The 19,101-nt window shown below is 40.9% G+C and overlaps 1 protein-coding gene across 3 annotated transcripts in view; it reads right to left on the bottom strand.

Annotated features, from left to right (window-relative positions):
• Positions 1-517: 517 nt before the first annotated feature.
• The window catches only part of fhdc1 (FH2 domain containing 1), a 115,067-nt gene continuing 96,483 nt past the window's right edge, over positions 518-19,101 (bottom strand). For all 3 annotated transcript variants that reach the window (XM_072256078.1, XM_072256079.1, XM_072256080.1), the window contains exons 10-12: positions 10,462-10,579; positions 6,780-6,944; positions 518-4,836 (exon numbers count right to left, since the gene is read on the bottom strand). In XM_072256078.1, the coding sequence (XP_072112179.1) occupies positions 2,527-4,836; positions 6,780-6,944; positions 10,462-10,579 (2,593 nt within the window). In that variant the 3' untranslated portion in view covers positions 518-2,526. The remainder of the gene's footprint in view (positions 4,837-6,779; positions 6,945-10,461; positions 10,580-19,101) is intronic.

Here is a 19,101-nt window from a genome sequence, read left to right as displayed (position 1 = left end):
ACTTGTGATGTTCCTGTGAATAACTGCGTACTACTGCCCACCTGAAATCCATTTGCTTAGTTCTCCATCTTTCCAACACCAGTGTAATCCATCAATGAATATTTGGACACAATGTGGAAAAAAATGACATTTCCAAGCTGGAAATATTGTTGTCCTAGATCTTTCTTTGGTGACCTATGATGCTGAACTTCAATATTATAGCAATTAATTTGATTTTGAAAAGAAAATGTCCCTGTTACCAAAGCAACAATATTCAATATCTATTATTCACACAATAGAACTGAATATTGGGTAGGCCAGATCATCTTCCAAAATTTATATACCATTTGGCCCATTGTAGATCCCACAGTCCCTAATGATTATTCTTTATAAAGTTTCATTGGGAAAGGATAAAGCAATAAGAAGCGAACACAATCAGTTTAATGTGACAGAATTGACTTTTAATACTTGACTGAACAGAAGTATGTGGAACGTGCAAATACTACAACACTTCATTCCAATTTACAGAATCACATCACTTTTGTTTACAAATTTAAAATAATCTTAAAATTTGAAATGGCTATTGAGCCATTACTATTTAATACACGATGAGCACAGATGCTGATAGAAAGATAAAGGAAAGCAGTTTTCATAGACATGTTACACAACGCCACGGGAGGGCGCAATAGGCAAAGGGGTGGATTGGACAATGAATCCAAGTTAACATCCTTGAATCCAAATGAGAAAAATATGTTAGTATGAAGACAAAATATTAGACACTGTTAAATTGACCTTTTGTGAGCTCTTCTGGATGGAAATCAGTTTTGTCATATCAGACTAACTCTACCACTATGGTGGATGGATAGTAACATCCCATGCTAATTCAATTACAAACAAAAGTAGACTGGAATTCCTTACTCTGCCAGTAATTTAAAAAATCATCTCAAGTAAATGGGACAGCTTCAGAAGCCAGAGGCCTCTCAGTTTTACCCACATTCAGTCTCAATCCATTTTACAGGCAGGCAGTGTATCTGTTAAGAGAGATAATGATCTCAGATCTGACAGAAATATATTTACTTTAGGTTAAAGTAGTCTATAGAGAGAAATCGGAGTATAATATAGCCCCGTAAAAATCACTACGGAAAGAGAACAAGAAAGGTCCCATATGCCATTGCTATGACAGACACAGGATAAAGAGCAATTGCAAACAACTGAGCAGCTTTCATATTTAATTAGGTCCGTAAAAAGACAACTGCTGAAGAAAACAGTGCAACATCCCCATATACATATTAGCACACTGTAAAATATAAGGACATTATTAAGTACAAAGTGTGCTGTTATTTCATGGCACTGTTTGTGCTCAAAACTCACCAGTCAACAATCAACATTGAATTGATTATTATCAAGTTTGATATGAACTCTACAATGTTCAGTTTTTTTAATGTGAGGGAACTCCTGCAACACAGGGACTCAATTCAACTGCTGTAAGAATTTTACAGCCATAGTAGCTGTAAGAAAACAGAGCAGGACCACAGACAGTATTCCCGCTAAATCTGAAGTTCCAATCTCTTGCTATACCTAGAACCGTAATGAGCCTTTGGTACGAGTAACTGAATTTTAGTGTGGCAAACCCATCCATGGAGTTTAGCTAACGAATACCAATACTGTACAGACTATGCTATGCACTTTGTATTATACACATTATTCATTTCACAATACAAAAAATAAATTATTGTGCTGCAACTATGTAATCAAGTGGAAGCTTCAGCCCACTCATTCGTTCACTAGTTTCTCTATACATTTCTTTAGCACCAATACTTCCCTCTAATAAAAAAAGTAGCAGCCCACCATAGCTATAAATATCCATCTTCTAAAAATTTGAAGATTTAATATTGACATTTTAAAAAGATACATTCATCAACTGCAAAGAGATATAAAGCTAGCTTAGCTTTTTGACATATGTAATGGATCAGAATCCATTATATAGAAGCAGCACTCTAACTCAATCCTGAAAATACCATAGACCAGTACTTCTTCCTGAGGAATTTAGCAATTATCTTGCCACTAACCATATGGTGTTTGCTGAGTTCTGGGTCGACACCAGTTGAGTGTGAGTATGACTTTGAATTTTGATAATCATTACCCCATTGGATTTTCAACTTCTGCTCCTGGTGTCATCTAAAATGGGGCAAGGCCAACAGGTTTCTGTGCACATCGATTAAGTTGTGTTTGAATGGCAGGAGGCACACTTCTAAAAGGCAAACTGGTCCTGGCAGTTTTCTGCTCCACTTCCTGATGCCACAGAAGGTGGCTGATCACAGTTCCTTCAAACAAGTGAAGCTCAAGCATTATTCAATGCTGGAATTCAGACTCTGGCCCTCTGGCTAGGAGTCTAACATTCTAGCAGGTAAAACCTACCCAATGCAGAGCTGCAATAAATATCAGTGAAAGGTTGAACAGCAGGAGCACAAGGGGAGAACTTCCATCCAGGAAGATCTACTAAGCTGTTAACTTTCTACTGTCCTAATCTACACATAAAAAGGCATTTCACTTCCACTTCAGTGTCCTTTCTGGAGTTTTCTTGCTTCTAATGGAATCTGTGGTTGAAAGGTGTTTCTTTTCATTTGATTTTAGCGAAGTGTTATTGCCTGTGTGTGCATGTTGTGTTTTGTACGCTGGTGCTTTACCCTCCTCTTCAGTTTTACTCCCCGGTTTTTGAATATTTTCCCTTTTCATATGAGGATTTTCACTGCTCTTTGTTTGATTTATTCCTGTGTATTTGGCCACACTTTGCCTTTGTGAAGTGGCCCTGGTGAGATTTGTTGCTTTGGCAGTTTGCTGAGATGGGTTGGAAATTGGTCTGGAGTCTGTCCTCTGGCGTCGAGAGGAAGAAGCCACAGTATTTCTGGCAAAGCTGGGAGTAGGAATTGACATAGCTAAACTACTTCCCTCCACGGTTTCTGGTGCTCCACCTATATTTGTGTTGGACTTAGGAAGACCTCTTGTAACTGAGCGACAGATTTTACTACTTTCATCAGGCTTTGGCCTGGAGATATTTCGGACTGGCATAGCACTAGGCTTTCTGAGGGAGTCTTTCCGCTTTGGGGTACTATCAGACATATTACCTAAAGCAACAATCCCTTTTGTTGGCTTTTGTTCTGTCACAGGATAGCTGGACCTACGAGGAGTCTTTGACCAGTTATCTCGCCAATTTGACCCTGAAGACTTTTGAGGGTGCTTTGGTTCATCATTACTTAATGGTTTTGCTTCTTGTCTTTTGACACTATTTGATCTTCTGCTTGACTTTGATATTGACAAGACTCTTCTTATTTCATTGTTGTTGGGGTGACCTGTTGTCCTTGAAGATTTCGGAGGATCTACACTGTTCAAAGCTGTTTTTGGAGTGGGTAGTGCTTTTCCTTTGACTGCACTAGGCTGCTTTGAACTGGAAATCTGCTTTGCTTCCTTTGTTAACTTGACTTTCTCAGAACCTACTTCAGGAGAAATATAATTTTTTATGTTTGTACTTTTCAAGGTGGCAATGGGGGGAGAGTCCTTTTTCACAACTTCCAAGTTAGAAATTTCTGTCTGATCACTATCAGGATTTTCAAATTCCTTTTGTGATTTTTCTTGAATTATCTGGCAGGCTTTTACTTCACATTTCTTTGAGGATTCAGAACAATCTCGTCCATCATTTGTGTATCCCAAAACAAAAAACACGGTTCTGCTTTCCTTATTTGAAACAGAATCACCAGGTGTTTTTGCATTTGAACTCTGAATGGATACTTCATTCTTTATTTTCTGTGGTGACGACTGAGGACCTGTATTAAAATAAAATTCACCATCATCACAACTAGGTTTCTTCGAAGCTAGATTTGAAGAAAATACACCAGCATCAGAGACAGTTGAAGTCTGAATGGCTACACTCGTACCAAACATCAGGGGCCTCTTATCTATATCAGAAGTCTGCCAACTCACATCTGTACCAGGAGTTTGCACACTCGCATCTGTACTGGGAGTCTGCACACCCACATCTGTACTTGGCGTTTGCAAACTCACATCGGTACTAGGTGTCTGCAAACTCAAGTCTTCAGTGTACTCCAGGTCTGTTAGTGTTGTATCATCACAAGTCATCACTTGGCTAGAGTCAGCTACGTTACAGCTGGAGTAATTGAAAGTCTGTAAACCTTCTAGAAGCTCAAGTTGTTGTTTAGAGGCAGTTATATGGTTTAAGTTTGTGGTGTCTGTGTGCCCCAAATCCTTTACTATATTCTCATTGTTATTGTAGGCATCTTCTTTATTCTTACCAATTTCACTTTCAGTCTTTGTGATACTTAAGTTCTCTGTAGAAGCAGTCTCTTTCGTCCTAGTAATACCAGGCCCAGTTGATGCCTTGCAGAGATGGCCATCTTTTATAGCTGTGTTATGAGAAGACCCTTGATCAGAGTCAAAGTAGGCACTATCTGAGCTTCCATCTTGAGTGTCTGACATCCCTTGCCAAGCTGCTCGCTGTTTAGAACAACGTGCAACAGACCAGGGCATACTCTTTGATTTAGCTTGTTCATCTGCACCAGCAGCCTGTAAAAATGACAATAGATGGCTGGCAATAGCAGAGCTTTCAGATGACCGGACGCGTCTGCTTCTAGTTCTCTTCAAACCCCCAGGGCTTTGAGATCTCAGCTGAGTGAAAGCAATAAGGTCATCTAGTCCATCTGTGATAAGCAGTTTCACATCATTTTCACTGCTGCTCCTTCCAAAGACATTTCGTTCACCAGCAGCCCACGAATGCCGTTTCTCTTCCAATTCCTTTAGCCTTTGTTGTCGACGGAGCTCCTGAATTTCTCTGTCTCTGTTTTCCTATAGGTAACAGAGATTCAAGTTTTTCAGTAATTCATTATCTCCATTTAATGTCAACTTTTCTTATAACCTTTAATAAATTAATCGCAAAATCCCACACCAATTATAAAAACTAATGATACTTCCTATATCATGCTAGCATTAATATATAAAACAAAAATCTTATCCAATTTGATACATATTAAACTAACATTTTGGACAATGATATTTCAAAAGAATACCAGGGAACTCTTTCAAATCTTTAAATTGTGAATTATATTTCAGAGGAAATCTGCACATGAAAATAGCTGAAAACCATTTTCTTCTTAGAATAATTTGTTTGGCACAAATATCTCCCCTCTTCTTGGGAAGATGTTGATATTGTCCATTAGTCTTTGGACCTGATGGCCACTCATGGGTTTCGGCTCGAAAGGCTGAATATCCTTCCTCCATGCTGTCAATAACAATTCTGTAATCATGACTCATCCACAGTCTGTCCTGTATGAATGTCTGTATATATAAATTTTAATCTGAGTCATTGGTTAGTATCAAGATTGGAAAAATGGGTTAATTTCTCTCCTCTGTAACGATGCTAATAAGACATCTGGCGCTCCCCTGTTAGAGAAAACCTAGTCAGTGCAGAGCAAGGTCTACACCACATTTCATAGTCTGTATAGGATGGTGCATTCATTACCCTCAATTATTTTGTAAAATAAGACTCCTTTTCTGGTGGTCTGATTCTATGCTCAGCTGTATTTATAGTAAATTCAGTTGTTGCTTTATTTTGAAACTTGCCTCAAATTTTAGGTTTAAAAGATATGAGAGCCATTCTTCAGTATTCAGTAAACATAACCACTGCAGTCAATGACGGTGGTGGTGGCATCTGTTAGTCTCCTGAGACCATGGATCTGCGCCTGCAAAGTCTTGCAACGTAGTGAGGTGACACTGGAGTGTCCTCTCCAGGGTGCAGGCCTGGGCAAGGTCGTATGGAAGACCAGCAGTTCTCCATGCAGCAAGCCTCCTCTCTCCACGACACCAATGTTGTCCAAGGGAAGGGCAAGGGCCGATACAACTTGGCACCAGTGTTGTCCTGACGAAGGTTCTCGGCCTGAAGCGTCGACTGTACCTCTTCCTAGAGATGCTGCCTGGCCTGCTGCGTTCACCAGCAACTTTGATGTGTGTTGCTTGAATTTCCAGCATCTGCAGAACTCCTTGTGTTTACCAGTGTCGTCGCAGGAGTTGCTGGAACGAGGTTGAAGACAACGTCGGACTGCCTTAGGGACTCCAGCTCTGGATTTGTCCTCAGGGTTTACTCCCAAAGCCTTTCCCATGAGTGGGTATGGCCGCAAGGCAGCGAAGGTTTGAAATCAGAGTTTTCCCTCTCTTAGATGGACTGCCTTCCCAGGCTGACGAGCTCCATCTACCTGAAGCACTGGTTTTAAGGTGCCAGGACCCGACTTCACCCCTTCTCCTGTCAGTAGAAACAGTTCCGCCAGGCTTAGAGGCTAAGCCACACTTGAGGGCCAGAAGTTGGACTTGGTAGTCAGAGGCTATTTGAGGCGTATGCTGCGAGGAGCACTTTTAGGTAGTGGGAGCTTGTCCCCAATACCACTCCTCGGCTTGACAGTGAGACTATCAAAAATAAGACCATAAGATATAGGACCAAAATTAGACCACGTGGCCCATCAAATCTGCTCCGCCATTCAATCATGGCTGATTTATTTTCCTTCAACCTCATTCTCCTGCCTCTCCCAGTAACCTCTGATGCCTTACTAATCAGAAACCTATCAACCTCCACTTTAAATAAACCCAATAAATTGCACCCCCCCACAGCCAAATGTGGCAATAAATACCACGGATTTACCATACTCTTAACTAAAGAATTCCCTCCTCATTTCAGTTCTAAAGGGAACTCCATTGAGAGATGTCATATGGCAGGGCGGTGGAATTGTGTGCCCACTTACCTTGACAGCTTTTTTGAACCTATCACAGAAGTCTTGAAAAATTTTGAAACATTCTTCTAATTTCATTGTTTCTTTGTCTTCGCAGAAGAAATCGATGAGAGTATGGGCTTCTGTCTGCAATTCCGTCTGCTCCCTCTCCAATCTCTCCACTTCTCTCAAAGCTTGCTACAGTGTAAGATGTATATTATGTAAGTAAACATCAGATTAATATTAAATAATAGTCCTTTATTTTCAAAAATTATAACTGCAAAAAGTCCAAGTTACATTACATTAAACTGACCCTCAAATCTGATCATCAGAACTATAATACTTTTGAAAGATTCTGTAAAAGTAGCTTTCTTGGTGTTCTATAATAATCAATATTTAAGGAGCAGATTAGTCTTAAAGATAACCAGTACATGCCTTTTAGTAAAATCATTAAATAATGAACCTCATCTGTTATGTAGCCCAGTGTATAATGGCACAGTTCTTTCTCTACTGATTTACTGAATATACTCAAAGAAGAGTCAAGAATTATCGGGTACAGGTTGGGATGTAGGGAGGGGAGTGGGAAGTAGATAGGAAAAGTCTATAATCAAATCAGGGACCATAATGGCTTCTCCTGCTCCTATTTAAATAGAAACATAGAAAACCTACAGCACAACACAAGCCCTTCAGCCCACAATGCTGTACCTTTTATTTTTCTAAGCTCCATGTACCTATCCAAGAGTATCTTAAGAGACCCTATTGTATCCGCCTCCACCACTGTCACCGGCAGCCCATTCCACGCACTCACCACTCACTGTGTAAAAAACTTACCCCTGACATCTCCTCTGTACCTACTTCCAAGCACTTTAAAACTGTGCCCTCTCGTGTTAGCCATTTCAGCCCTGGGAAAAAGCCTCTGACTATCCTCGCAATCAATGCCTCTCATTATCTTAAACACCTCTATCAGGTCACCTCTCATCCTCCGTCGCTCCAAGCAGAAAAGGCCAAGTTCACTCAACCTGTTCTCATAAGGCATGCTCTCCAATCCAGGCAATATCCTTGTAAATCTCCTCTGCACCCTTTCTATGGTTTCCACATCCTTTCAGTAGTGAGGCAACCAGAATTCAGCACAGTACTCCAAGTGGGGTTTGACCAGGGTCCTGTATAGCTGTAACATTACCTCTCAGCTCTTAAACTCAATCCCATGATTGATGAAGGCCAATGCACCACATGCCTTCTTAACCACAGAGTCAATCTGTATAACAGCTTTGAGTGTCCTATGGACCCTAAGATCCCTCTGATCCTCCACACTGCCAAGAGTCTTACCATTAATACTATATTCCGTCATCATATTTAACCTACCAAAATTAACCACCTCACATTTATCTGGTTTGAACTCCACCTGCCACTTCTCAGCCCAGTTTTTCATCCTACTGATGTCCTGCTGTAACCTCTGACAGCTCTCCACACTATCCACAACACCCCCAACCTTTCTGTCATCAACAAATGTACTAACCCATCCCTCTACTTACCCATCCAGGTCATTTATAAAAATCACAAAGAGTAGGGGTCCCAGAACAGATCCCTGAGGCAAACCACTGGTCGCTGACCTCCATGCAGAATATGACCCGTCTACAACCACCCTTTGCCTTCTGTGGGAAGCCAATTCTGGATCCACAAAGCAAGGTCTCTTTGGATCCCCTGCCTCCTTACTTTCTCAATAAACCTTGCATGGGGTACCTTATCAAATGCTTTGTTGAAATCCATATACACTACATCTACTGCTCTACCTTCAATGTGTTTAGTCACATCCTCAAAAAACTCAATCAAGCTCGTAAGGCATGACCTGCCTTTGACAAAGCCATGCTGACTATTCCTAATCATATTATGCCTCTCCAAATGTTCATAAATCCTGCCTCTCAGGGTCTTCTCCATCAACTTACCAACCAGTAAAGTAAGACTCACTGGTCTATTAATTTCCTGGGCTATCTCTACTCCCTTTCTTGAATAAGGGAACAACATCCGCAACCCTTCAATCCTCCGGAACCTCTCCCGTCCCCATTGATGATGCAAAGATCATTGCCAGAGGCTCAGCAATATCCTCCCTCACCTCCCACAGTGGGTTGAGGTATATCTGATCCGGGGCCAGTGACCTATCTAACTTGATGCTTTCCAAAAGCTTCAGCACATCCTCTTTCTTAATGTCTATATGCTCAAGCTTTTCAGTCCACTGAAAGTCATCCCTAATATCGCCAATGTCCTTTTCCGTAGTGAATACTGAAGCAAAGTATTCATTAGGTACCTCCGCTATCATACACACTTTTCCACTGTCACACTTGATTGGTCCTATTCTCTCACGTCTTATCCTCTTGCTCTTCACATACTTGAAGAATGCCTTGGGGTTTTCCTTAATCCTGCTCGCCAAGGCCTTCTCATGGCCCCTTCTGGCACTCCTAATTTCATTCTTAAGCTCCTTCCTGCTAGCCTTATAATTTTCTAGATCTCTATTATTACCTAGTTTTTTGAATCTTTCATAAGCTTTTCTTTTCTTCTTGACTAGATTTTCTACAGCCTTTGTACACCATGGCTCCTGTACCCTACCATCCTTTCAGTTTCATTGGAATGAACCTATGCAGAACACCACGCAAATATCCCCTGAACATTTGCCTTATTTCTGCCGTACATTTCCCTGAGAACATCTGCTCCCAATTTTATGCCTCTAAGTTCCTGCCTGATAGCTTCAAATTTCCCTTTTTTTTCTTATGTTCTTATGTATATTCTTATGTTCTTACCTAATTCTGTGAGAGTTGCTGTCTTAGATAACAAATTCTCCATCTTCACTTTCACTATTTACAGAAAGCTACAGAAATTCTACAAGATAGAACCAAGACCCTCCAGTTCTACAGCCTTGTAAATTTATTGCACCTCTGTATTTCATAAGCATTCTTCCTTGAGTGTGCATATTTTCATTAAATATTTCACTTCTACTACCAGAAATAAAATACAAACATAAATGAATCAAACTCTGTTAATGATGATTCCCAAAGAAGTTGCATATTCAGAATTTGTTCCTATATTATCAGATGTTAGATTTTAGTATCCATTTTTACATTGTCATTAAAATACTAGAATTTTCTTGCACTGCTATTGACCCAATGAAGTTGGATTTTATAGTGTTACTTAATTTTGAATGAAGTCCAATTTTTAAAATGGCACCCAAACCTTTGTAGCATAATAATTATATTCTTTTTGCTCTCTTTCAAAAATACTGAACAGATATTTAATACTATAATTATGCCAGAAACAGAATACTCTTTGTTTAGGGATTGAATATGGATTTATTACACACAAGGGAAGACGGCCACAAGTCATCAATGTACACAACAATTGTATGTTACTTGATCTCCCTAGTTGTGGGTTAAATTCTGTACTCAAAAACTAAACTCCATGTATTCAAACAAGTATATTCAAACAAAGCCCATGAGGAACATTGAACATTTGAGACAGGCACAATGTGAAGAGATTAAGATTACCAGTAGACCAACAGACAGGCCTGAATTTGTTAATCTTCATAGTTTGGGCTATCTACTGAAAGAGCTTAAATGCTCTTCTTAAATAAAATGCAGTCATCAGATATTTTTAAGACCAAAATAATTAATGCTCTATGTTGCTGTCACTTGCACATGCACAAGTGGACTTTTACATACTGGCTCACCCGAATGAAATCCCCCATTTGATGAAGCAGTTCGACATCTTGCTTTAAGTGTTCTTCCATCCATTTTGTTCTACTGGTGAGTGACTGTAGGTCAGCTTTAATGTTATCAACTGACAATCTGGAAGGAAAATGATTAAAACATTTTCGAATTTCCTTTAAAAATACAAGACACTAGCAATACCACTGGCTTGTCTCTGGAGAATCCTCAATGTACTACTGATCAATAATCAAGATGCAGTATTACGATGGCGAACAACTGATTTCATTTCATAAACATATTCATTGAGTGACTATAATATGTGCACGAATACCAATAAGTACAACTAGTGATATCTGTAAAAATGAACATATCCATATTCAATTTTCTTTAAAAAACAAGGACAGAGAATAAAATGCATAACAATTGGCTAACTGTATTAAATAAAGGCAAGGGTTTAACATCTCAGAGGTTGAAATTGCATCAAATGCCATTATCCAAGCTACTTTATCCATTATTTTATTTTCATATTTTAAAATCTTAAAAGCTGAAAATGGGAACTTAAAAGCATGCAACACCATAGAGGACCTTTCTAGTTCCTTGCTTTGTTTTGAACCCTGTCTCCTTCAACAAGTACACAAATTAATCAATCACAATCTACCAAGGCACTTGACCAATGGTTAAGTGCTTTCATGGTTTAAAGTATGCTGAAGCAAATGAAAGTGGTTGTCTGAGACTAATGCATATTGGAAACATTATCAAAGTTCACGGGGATAAAGAAATATCATGATTCTAGAGAAACAAGCTATGTGAAAAATGTCAGATTGAAAACCCCAGTATTCTATCGATCCCACGCATACATGCCGCACTTTCTGAAAATCATCAAGACTAAACAGCATATTAACTGCAAACTACTTTCCCCTTTTTCAGTAAAATAGCCACACTATTATCCTGTCAGCCCCACATATCACAGGTACTTTGTGTGAAATAAGCAGTGGAAATTAATGCTCAGTCATCTTGGTCAATGCAAGCACATATTAAATTACCAAGCTGTCCAGGGGCAAATATAATCACCTTTTTGACAATAATCAAATCTCAATTTCCAATTATTTAAGTCTTACTAGCATTTCAGGAATTTATCATTAAGCCAAAGAAATATTTTTCATTTTTGGTCTCACTTTCAGTCCAGAGCTTGTGTTTTTTTTTGTTTCGGAACATGAGCTGCCTTTTTGAATGGGTGCAGTCATGTAGTGAAGGAAGTCCCACAAGGTCATTTCGTAGCAAGGCCCAAGCCCTAGTCAGTATTGATAAAAAGAACAGCAATGTATTCTCAAGTCAGGAAAGCCTGCACTTTGGAGAGAGTCCTGCAGATGGTGGTGTGCTCATGCACATGCAGATGGTAAAGATTGCAGATTTGGGATAGTGCTGTCGAAGGAGCTGAGATAAGTAACTGTAGTGTACTTTGCAGATGGCACATGTAAAAGCTACAAAACAATTGGGGGGGGTGAAGAGAATATGTGTTTGGGGTAGTAGATGGGATAACAATCAAGTGAACTGCTTTGTCCTATATGGTGTTCAGCTTCAGTATTGCAGGAGCTGCATACATCTAGGCAAATGGAGCGTTCCATTATGTTCCCGACTTACACCTTGCTGATAAGGTAATAGGAGGTAGGACACTCAACATAGAATACACAAGCCCTGACATGCTCCTGTAACCTCAGTTTTATGTGGCTAGCCTCAGGATGTTGATGGTAGAGACTTGGCAATGGAAACACCATTGAACATCAAGGGTAGATACACATGTGTGTGGCAGAACCATCAATTGCCATATTTCAGCCTTTCTTGAATGTTGCCTAGATCTTGCTGCATGCAGGGTTATGCAGGTTCATTTTCTGAGGCTCTTCAAGTAAAATTGAATCACTGTGCAATCACCATCAGCCCTCGCCACTGCTGATATCATGGTGGAAGGAGTATCACTGATGATGATTTGGTCCCCTAATCTGAGGAAAGACATCCTCGCCATAGGAGGAGTACAAAGAAGGTTCACCAGATTGATTCTTGGGATGGCAGGACTTTCATATGAAGAAAGACTGGATGAACTGAGCTTGTACTCGTTGGAAATTAGAAGATTGAGGGGAGATCTGGTTGAAACGTATAAAATCCTAAAGGGATTGGACAGGCTAGATGCAGAAAGATTTTTCCCGATGATGGGGAAGTCCAGAACGAGGGGTCACAGTTTAAGGATAAAGGGGAAGCCTTTTAGGACCGAGATGAGGAAAAACTTCTTTACACAGATAGTGGCGAATCTGTGGAATTCTCTGCCACAGGAAACAGTTGAGGCCAGTTCATTGGCTATATTTAAGAGGGAGTTAGATATGGCCCTTGTGGCTAAAGGGATCAGGGGGTATGGAGAGAAGGCAGGTACAGGGTTCTGAATTGGATGATCAGCCATGATCATACTGAATGGCGGTGCAGGCTCGAAGGGGTGAATGGCCTACTCCTGCACCTATTTTCTATGTTTCTATGAAGCAGCTGAATATGTTTGGGCCTTGGATACTGCTCTCCAGCAAAGTGATGCCTGTTGTGATACTGAAATGATTGACCTCCAACAACGAATCATCTTCCTTTGTATAGGGTCTGACTCCAACACAAATATTCTCACCTCACTCTAAGATCTAGTTCTTTCATATGAGATGAGATCTTCAGCCAAATTGTCCTGATGAAACCCAAAATGGGAAATTGTAAGTAAGTTCCAAGGATACCTTCCATTGCATTGCTGATGCCTGAGAGTAGACCGAATAGTTGGTGCCCAACTGAATTGGATCTGTCCTTTTCACAGATAAAATCTGTCAGGCATTTTTTCCAGATCGTTGGGCAATGTTAAGTCCAAAACCTAGCCATCGCTACATAATGGAATGTGGGAATTCCTTCAGAACCATTTCAGTACCAGTTGCAGTGTAAGATCATAAGACAGGAGCAAAATTAGGCCATTCAGACCATTATGTTTCTCCGCCATTTCATCATTCCACAGACTCACTACCCTCTGGCTAAATAAATTTCTCATCTCTGTTCTAAATGTTCTATTATGAAGCTGTGCTCTCTGGTCCTAGGCTCCCCGACCTAAGGAAACATCCTTTTCACATTGCTCTATCTAGGCCTTTCAACATTTCAAAGTTGCTGGTGAATGCAGCAGGCCAGGCAGCATCTGTAGGAAGAGGTGCAGTCGACGTTTCAGGCCGAGACCCTTCGTCAGGACTAACTGAAGGAAGAGTGAGTAAGGGATTTGAAAGTTGGAGGGGGAGGGGGAGATCCAGAATGATAGAAGACCTTTTTCTCCCTCTGTCCCTCTGAATATACCTCTTGCCCATCCTCTGGGTCCCCCCCCTTGTCTTTCTTCCCAGACCTCCTGTCCCATGATCCTCTCGTATCCCCTTTTGCCTATCACCTGTCCAGCTCTTGGCTCTATCCCTCCCCCTCCTGTCTTCTCCTATCATTTTGGATCTCCCCCTCCCCCTCCAACTTTCAAATCCCTTACTCACTCTTCCTTCAGTTAGTCCTGACGAAGGGTCTCGGCCTGAAACGTCGACTGCACCTCTTCCTAGAGATGCTGCCTGGCCTGCTGCGTTCACCAGCAACTTTGATGTGTGTTGCTTGAATTTCCAGCACCTGCAGAATTCCTGTTGTTTGCCTTTCAACATTTGCTAGGTTTCAATGAGATACCCCTTTACTCTTCTAAATTCCGGGTCCACAGCCTTCAATCGCTGCTCATATGATAACCCTTCCATTACTGGAATCATCCTCTTGAATCTCCTCTGAACCATCTCCAATGTTAGCACAACCTTTCTTAAATAAGGAGCCCACAAGTGCCTTATAAAGCCTCAGCATTACATCTTGTTTTTATATTCTATTCCTCTTGAAATGAATTTGCCTTCCTCACCACCAATTCAACCTGCAAGTTAACCTTTAGGGAATCCTGCACGAGGACACTCAACTCCCATTGCACCTCAGATTTTTGAATATTTTTCCCGTTTAGAAAACAATCTCTGCTTTTATTCCTTTTACCAAAGTGCATGACCATACACTTGCCAACGCTGTATTCCATCTGCCACCTCTGTGCTCAGTCTCCTAATCTGTTTAAGTCCTTCTGTAGCCTCCTTGCCCCTGCACCCATCCTCGTATCGTCCGCAAACTTAGCAAAAGCCATCTATTTCATCATCCAAATCATTGACATACAACGCAAAAAGGAACAGTCTCAATACAAACCCTGTGAAACACTGCTAGTCACTGGCAGCTAATCCAAAAGGGATCCCTTTATTCCCACTCTTTGCCTTTTCCGAGCAATGCTCTATCTAGGCTAGTATCTTTCCTGTAATACTTTGGGCTCCTAACTTGTTAAGCACCCTCATGTACAGCACTTTATCAAAGGTTTTCTGAAACTACAAGTACTCAACGTCCATGGATTCTCCTTTGTCAATCCTGTTTGTTATTTCCTCAAAGAAGTGGGCTGAGAAGTGGCAGACAGAGTTCAACCTGGAGAAGTGTGAAGTGGTACACTTTGGAAGGACAAACTCCAAGGCAGAGTACAAAGTAAATGGCAGGATACTTGGTAGTGTGGAGAAGCAGAGGGATCTGGGGGTACATGTCCACAGATCCCTGAAAGTTGCCTCACAGGTAGATAGGGTAGTTAAGAAAGCTTATGGGGTGTTAGCTTTCTTAAGTCGAAGGACAGAGTTTAAGAGTCGCGAGGTAATGATGCAGCTCTATAAAACTCTGGTTAGGCCACAATTGGAGTACTGTGTCTAGTTCTGGTCACCTCACTATAGGAAGGATGTGGAAGCATTGGAAAGGGTACAGAGGAGATTTACCAGGATGCTGCCTGGTCTAGAAAGTTTGCATTATGATCACAGATTAAGGGAGCTAGGGCTTTACTCTTTGGAGAGAAGGAGGATGACAGGAGACAGGATAAAGGTATACAAGATATTAAGAGGAAAAGATAGAGTGGATAGCCAGCGCCTCTTCCCCAGGGCACCACTGCTTAATACAAGGGGACATGGCTTTAAGGTAAGGGGTGGGAAGTTCAAGGGGGATATTAGAGGAAAGTTTTTTACTCAGAGAGTGGTTGGTGCGTGGAATACACTGCCTGAGTCAGTGGTGGAGGCAAATACGCTAGTGAAGTTTAAGAGACTACTAGCCAGGTATATGGAGGAATTTAAGGTGAGGGGTTATATGAGAGGCAGCGTTTGAGGGTCAGCACAACAATGTAGGCCGAAGGTCCTGTCCTGTACTGTACTATTCTATGAATCTTCTATGAATTCCAACAGTTTTCTCAGTTAAGATGCTCCCTTAAAGGCCACTAGTCTGACTTTGGCCTTTTTTATCATGTGCCTCCAAGAACCCCGAAACCACATCCTTAACAATCGACTCCAACATCTTCCCAACCACTGAGGTCAGACTAACTGGCCTATAATTTCCTTTCTTCTGCCTCTTGCCCTCCACGAAGAGTTGAGTAATATTTGCAATTTTCCAGTCCTCCAGAACCATGCCAGAATTTATTGATTCTTAAAAGTTCATTACTAATTCCACCACAATTTCTTCAGCTACCTCTTTCAGAACTTTGGAATGTGGTCCATCAGGTCCAGGTGACTTAACTACCTTCAGACCTTTCAGTTTCCCAAGCACCCTCTCCCTAGTAATAGCAACTGCACTCACTTCTGCCCTGACACACTTGAACCTCCAGCATGCTACTAGTGTCTTCCACAGTGAAGACCGATGCAAAATACTTATTCAGTTCATCCGCCATTTCATATCCTCTGTTACTATCTCTCCAGTGTAACTTTACAGCAGTCCAATATCTACTCTCTTTTTCTCTTTATGTATCAATACATCCGTCTTTAGCTTCTCCCTCTCAAATTGCAGGGCGAATTCTATCATATGATCACTCTTTCTTAAGGGTTCCTTTACCTTAAGCTCCCTGATCATATCCAGTTCATTACACAACACCCAATCCAGAATTCCAGATACTCCAGTAGGCTGAACCACAAGCTGTTCCAAAAAGCCATCTCAGAGGCATTCTACAGATTCTCTCTCTTGGGATCCAGCATCAACTTGATTTTCCCAATCCATCTGCTTATTGAAATCCGCCATGACTAACATAGCATTGACTTTTTGACATACTTTTTCTATCTCCTGCTGTAATTTGTGGACCATATCCTGGCTATTGTTCAGAGGCCTGTAATAACTCTCATCAGGGTCTTCTTATCCTTGCAGTTTCTTAACTATACCCACAAGGATTCTACATTTTACGATTCTATGTCATCTCTTTCTAAAGATGCGATTTCTTTTTTTTTATCAGCAGAGCCACTTCCTCCACCTCCACCTACCTGCCTGTCCTTCCAATAGACTGTGTATCATTGGATATTAACCTCCCAACTACAATCGTCTTTCAGCCATGACACAATCAGTACTGGAACAGCTTGATTGTGGAGAGCACAGCCTCGTTTCTTAAGTTAAAAGCATCAAAAATTCTGCTGAAGGAACTCATCAGGTTGAGCAATACTTGTGAGGGGAAAGGAATTGTTGATGTTTTGAGTCAAAACAAACAATTCCTTTTCCCTCAGCAATGCTGCTCAATCCACTGAGTTCCTCCAGTAGGTTGCTTATTGCTTCAAATTCCGTCATCTGCAATCTTTTGTGTCTCTTTAAGTCAAGATACTATCTTGTCCCATTATGTTTGCAGCATCAATGGTCTTAGCCATTGCTTGATTGGCTTGAAGACTGGCTTCTATGATGGCTTCTCAAAAGGAAACTAGGAAGGATTATTCAGTCAGCATTTCTGATTGAATATTGTTGAATGTACTTCAAGTTTGTTTTTAGCACTCATATGCCGAGCCCCTTCAACAATCATTACGGTGACGTCTTTGGAGCCTTTTCTTCCTGTCTGCTATTTGTCTAGCAGCACTCACAACCTGAATGACTGTAAAACTTTGACTAGAACCATTACTAATGAGGTCGCTTTACCCTAGTGCACATTTCTCTTGTTGTTTAGCATAGATACAATATAGTCCCACTTTGGTGTTGTCAGCTTGGGACCTCATGTTTTGATATTTCTGGTATGGTTACGTATGCCTCCATCTTATTCCAACAATGACCTATCTGCCTGTGGCTTCCATTGTTAAAAGTAGGCCCAATATTAACCTCAGGAACAGCACCTCAAATTCCATCTGGGCTCATCGTAACCTCAAATTCAACAACTTCAGCTAACTTGCTTTCTTTGCTTGTAGCAGAACTAGCTGGATCTGCTGTGGGTCATCGATCGGCAACACTGGCACAACTTTTCTTTCTTCATCAGCATGGTTTTATCTGCTGGGCATTTTGTACAGCTATGCAGCTTACCACTTTTGTGCTCCTTGATTTATGTTCTCTTTCTTTCCTAATTGCCCATCAATCGGATAACTTCATCGATAGTTTATTCTCACAGCAATCCTGGTCTTACCCTATCAGAAATTCCTTTTAACCTACCAATCCTGCAACGGTCTCTGCAACCTAAAACTAATTTCACTTCTTTCTTTCCCATTTCTCACAAATATTCTTTAGACATCGACAGATGCTACATGACCTACTTTGTGTTTCGAGCAATTCCTGCCTTTTATTCAAGGTTAGAGACTGTAGAGGTATATATTCCTGCCCAGGACCCATAGCAGCCCATGCATGCTCAGTTTTAAAATGTCAGATCTGTTCTACTTCTATCCATTTAGCATTATTACAGAGCCACACAATACCTTGAAGGAGGTCCCAGGGTTGAAATGGGTCTGTAGGAACAGTAGTGGTCATTCCTACTGATGGTGCTATACACAGATATATCAGCAACAGGTATATTGATGAGATCAAATTCAAGTAGGATTATCACTTGTGTTGCTTTGCTGACAACTTGCCACAATCCTATGTCCTTTAAGATTTGATCAGTGCAAATTAGGATTTTGAGCGGCGCATTTAACTCTGCTTTAATACAGCAATTATTACACAGCAGAAGGGTAAACACAAGGGATTCTGTGAATGTTTGAATTCCAGAATAACACACAAAATGCTGGAGGAACTCAACATGTCAGGCAGCCTCTAAGGGGGGTTTTCTTCAGTCGACACTTTGGGCCAAGATCTTTCCTTTGGGGTCCTGATAAGAGGTCTCAGCCCAAAGTGTTAACTGTTTATTCCTCTTCATAGAGTTTGTTTGACCTGCTGAGTTCCTCCAGCATTTTGTGCGTTACAGCAGGAAGGTAGTTAAGAACCAACAACACTGTTGTAGGTCTAGAGTCAATTTACACCAGGATAGATAAGGATTCTTACTTTGAGGAACAGTAAACCAATTAAGTTTTAAGCTGAACGATCATCTGCCTGCAACATTAACTGAATTTCTCTCGCCATATATGCAGGACATAAAAACTAAAAATGGAGTATTCTGATATTGAAGTGCACATCTTTCAACATCTGAGAATTGAAATGTGTAGTTTATTTAACCCATCCTGCTCATATCTCAATGAACAGATCAGGGACTGAATGTACAAGCAGTCTCTAGACAACACTTGACACAGTGCTTTTGCCGACAATGCTGAGAGGGTATGTTGCTCAAATCTGTGACTGCAGTTTCCAGCACGAACAGTCAGGTAATA

This window comes from Mobula birostris, chromosome 4 (assembly GCF_030028105.1).
Source record: "Mobula birostris isolate sMobBir1 chromosome 4, sMobBir1.hap1, whole genome shotgun sequence".
Lineage (NCBI taxonomy): Eukaryota > Metazoa > Chordata > Chondrichthyes > Myliobatiformes > Myliobatidae > Mobula > Mobula birostris.
This window is presented reverse-complemented; position numbering and strand designations above follow the sequence as displayed.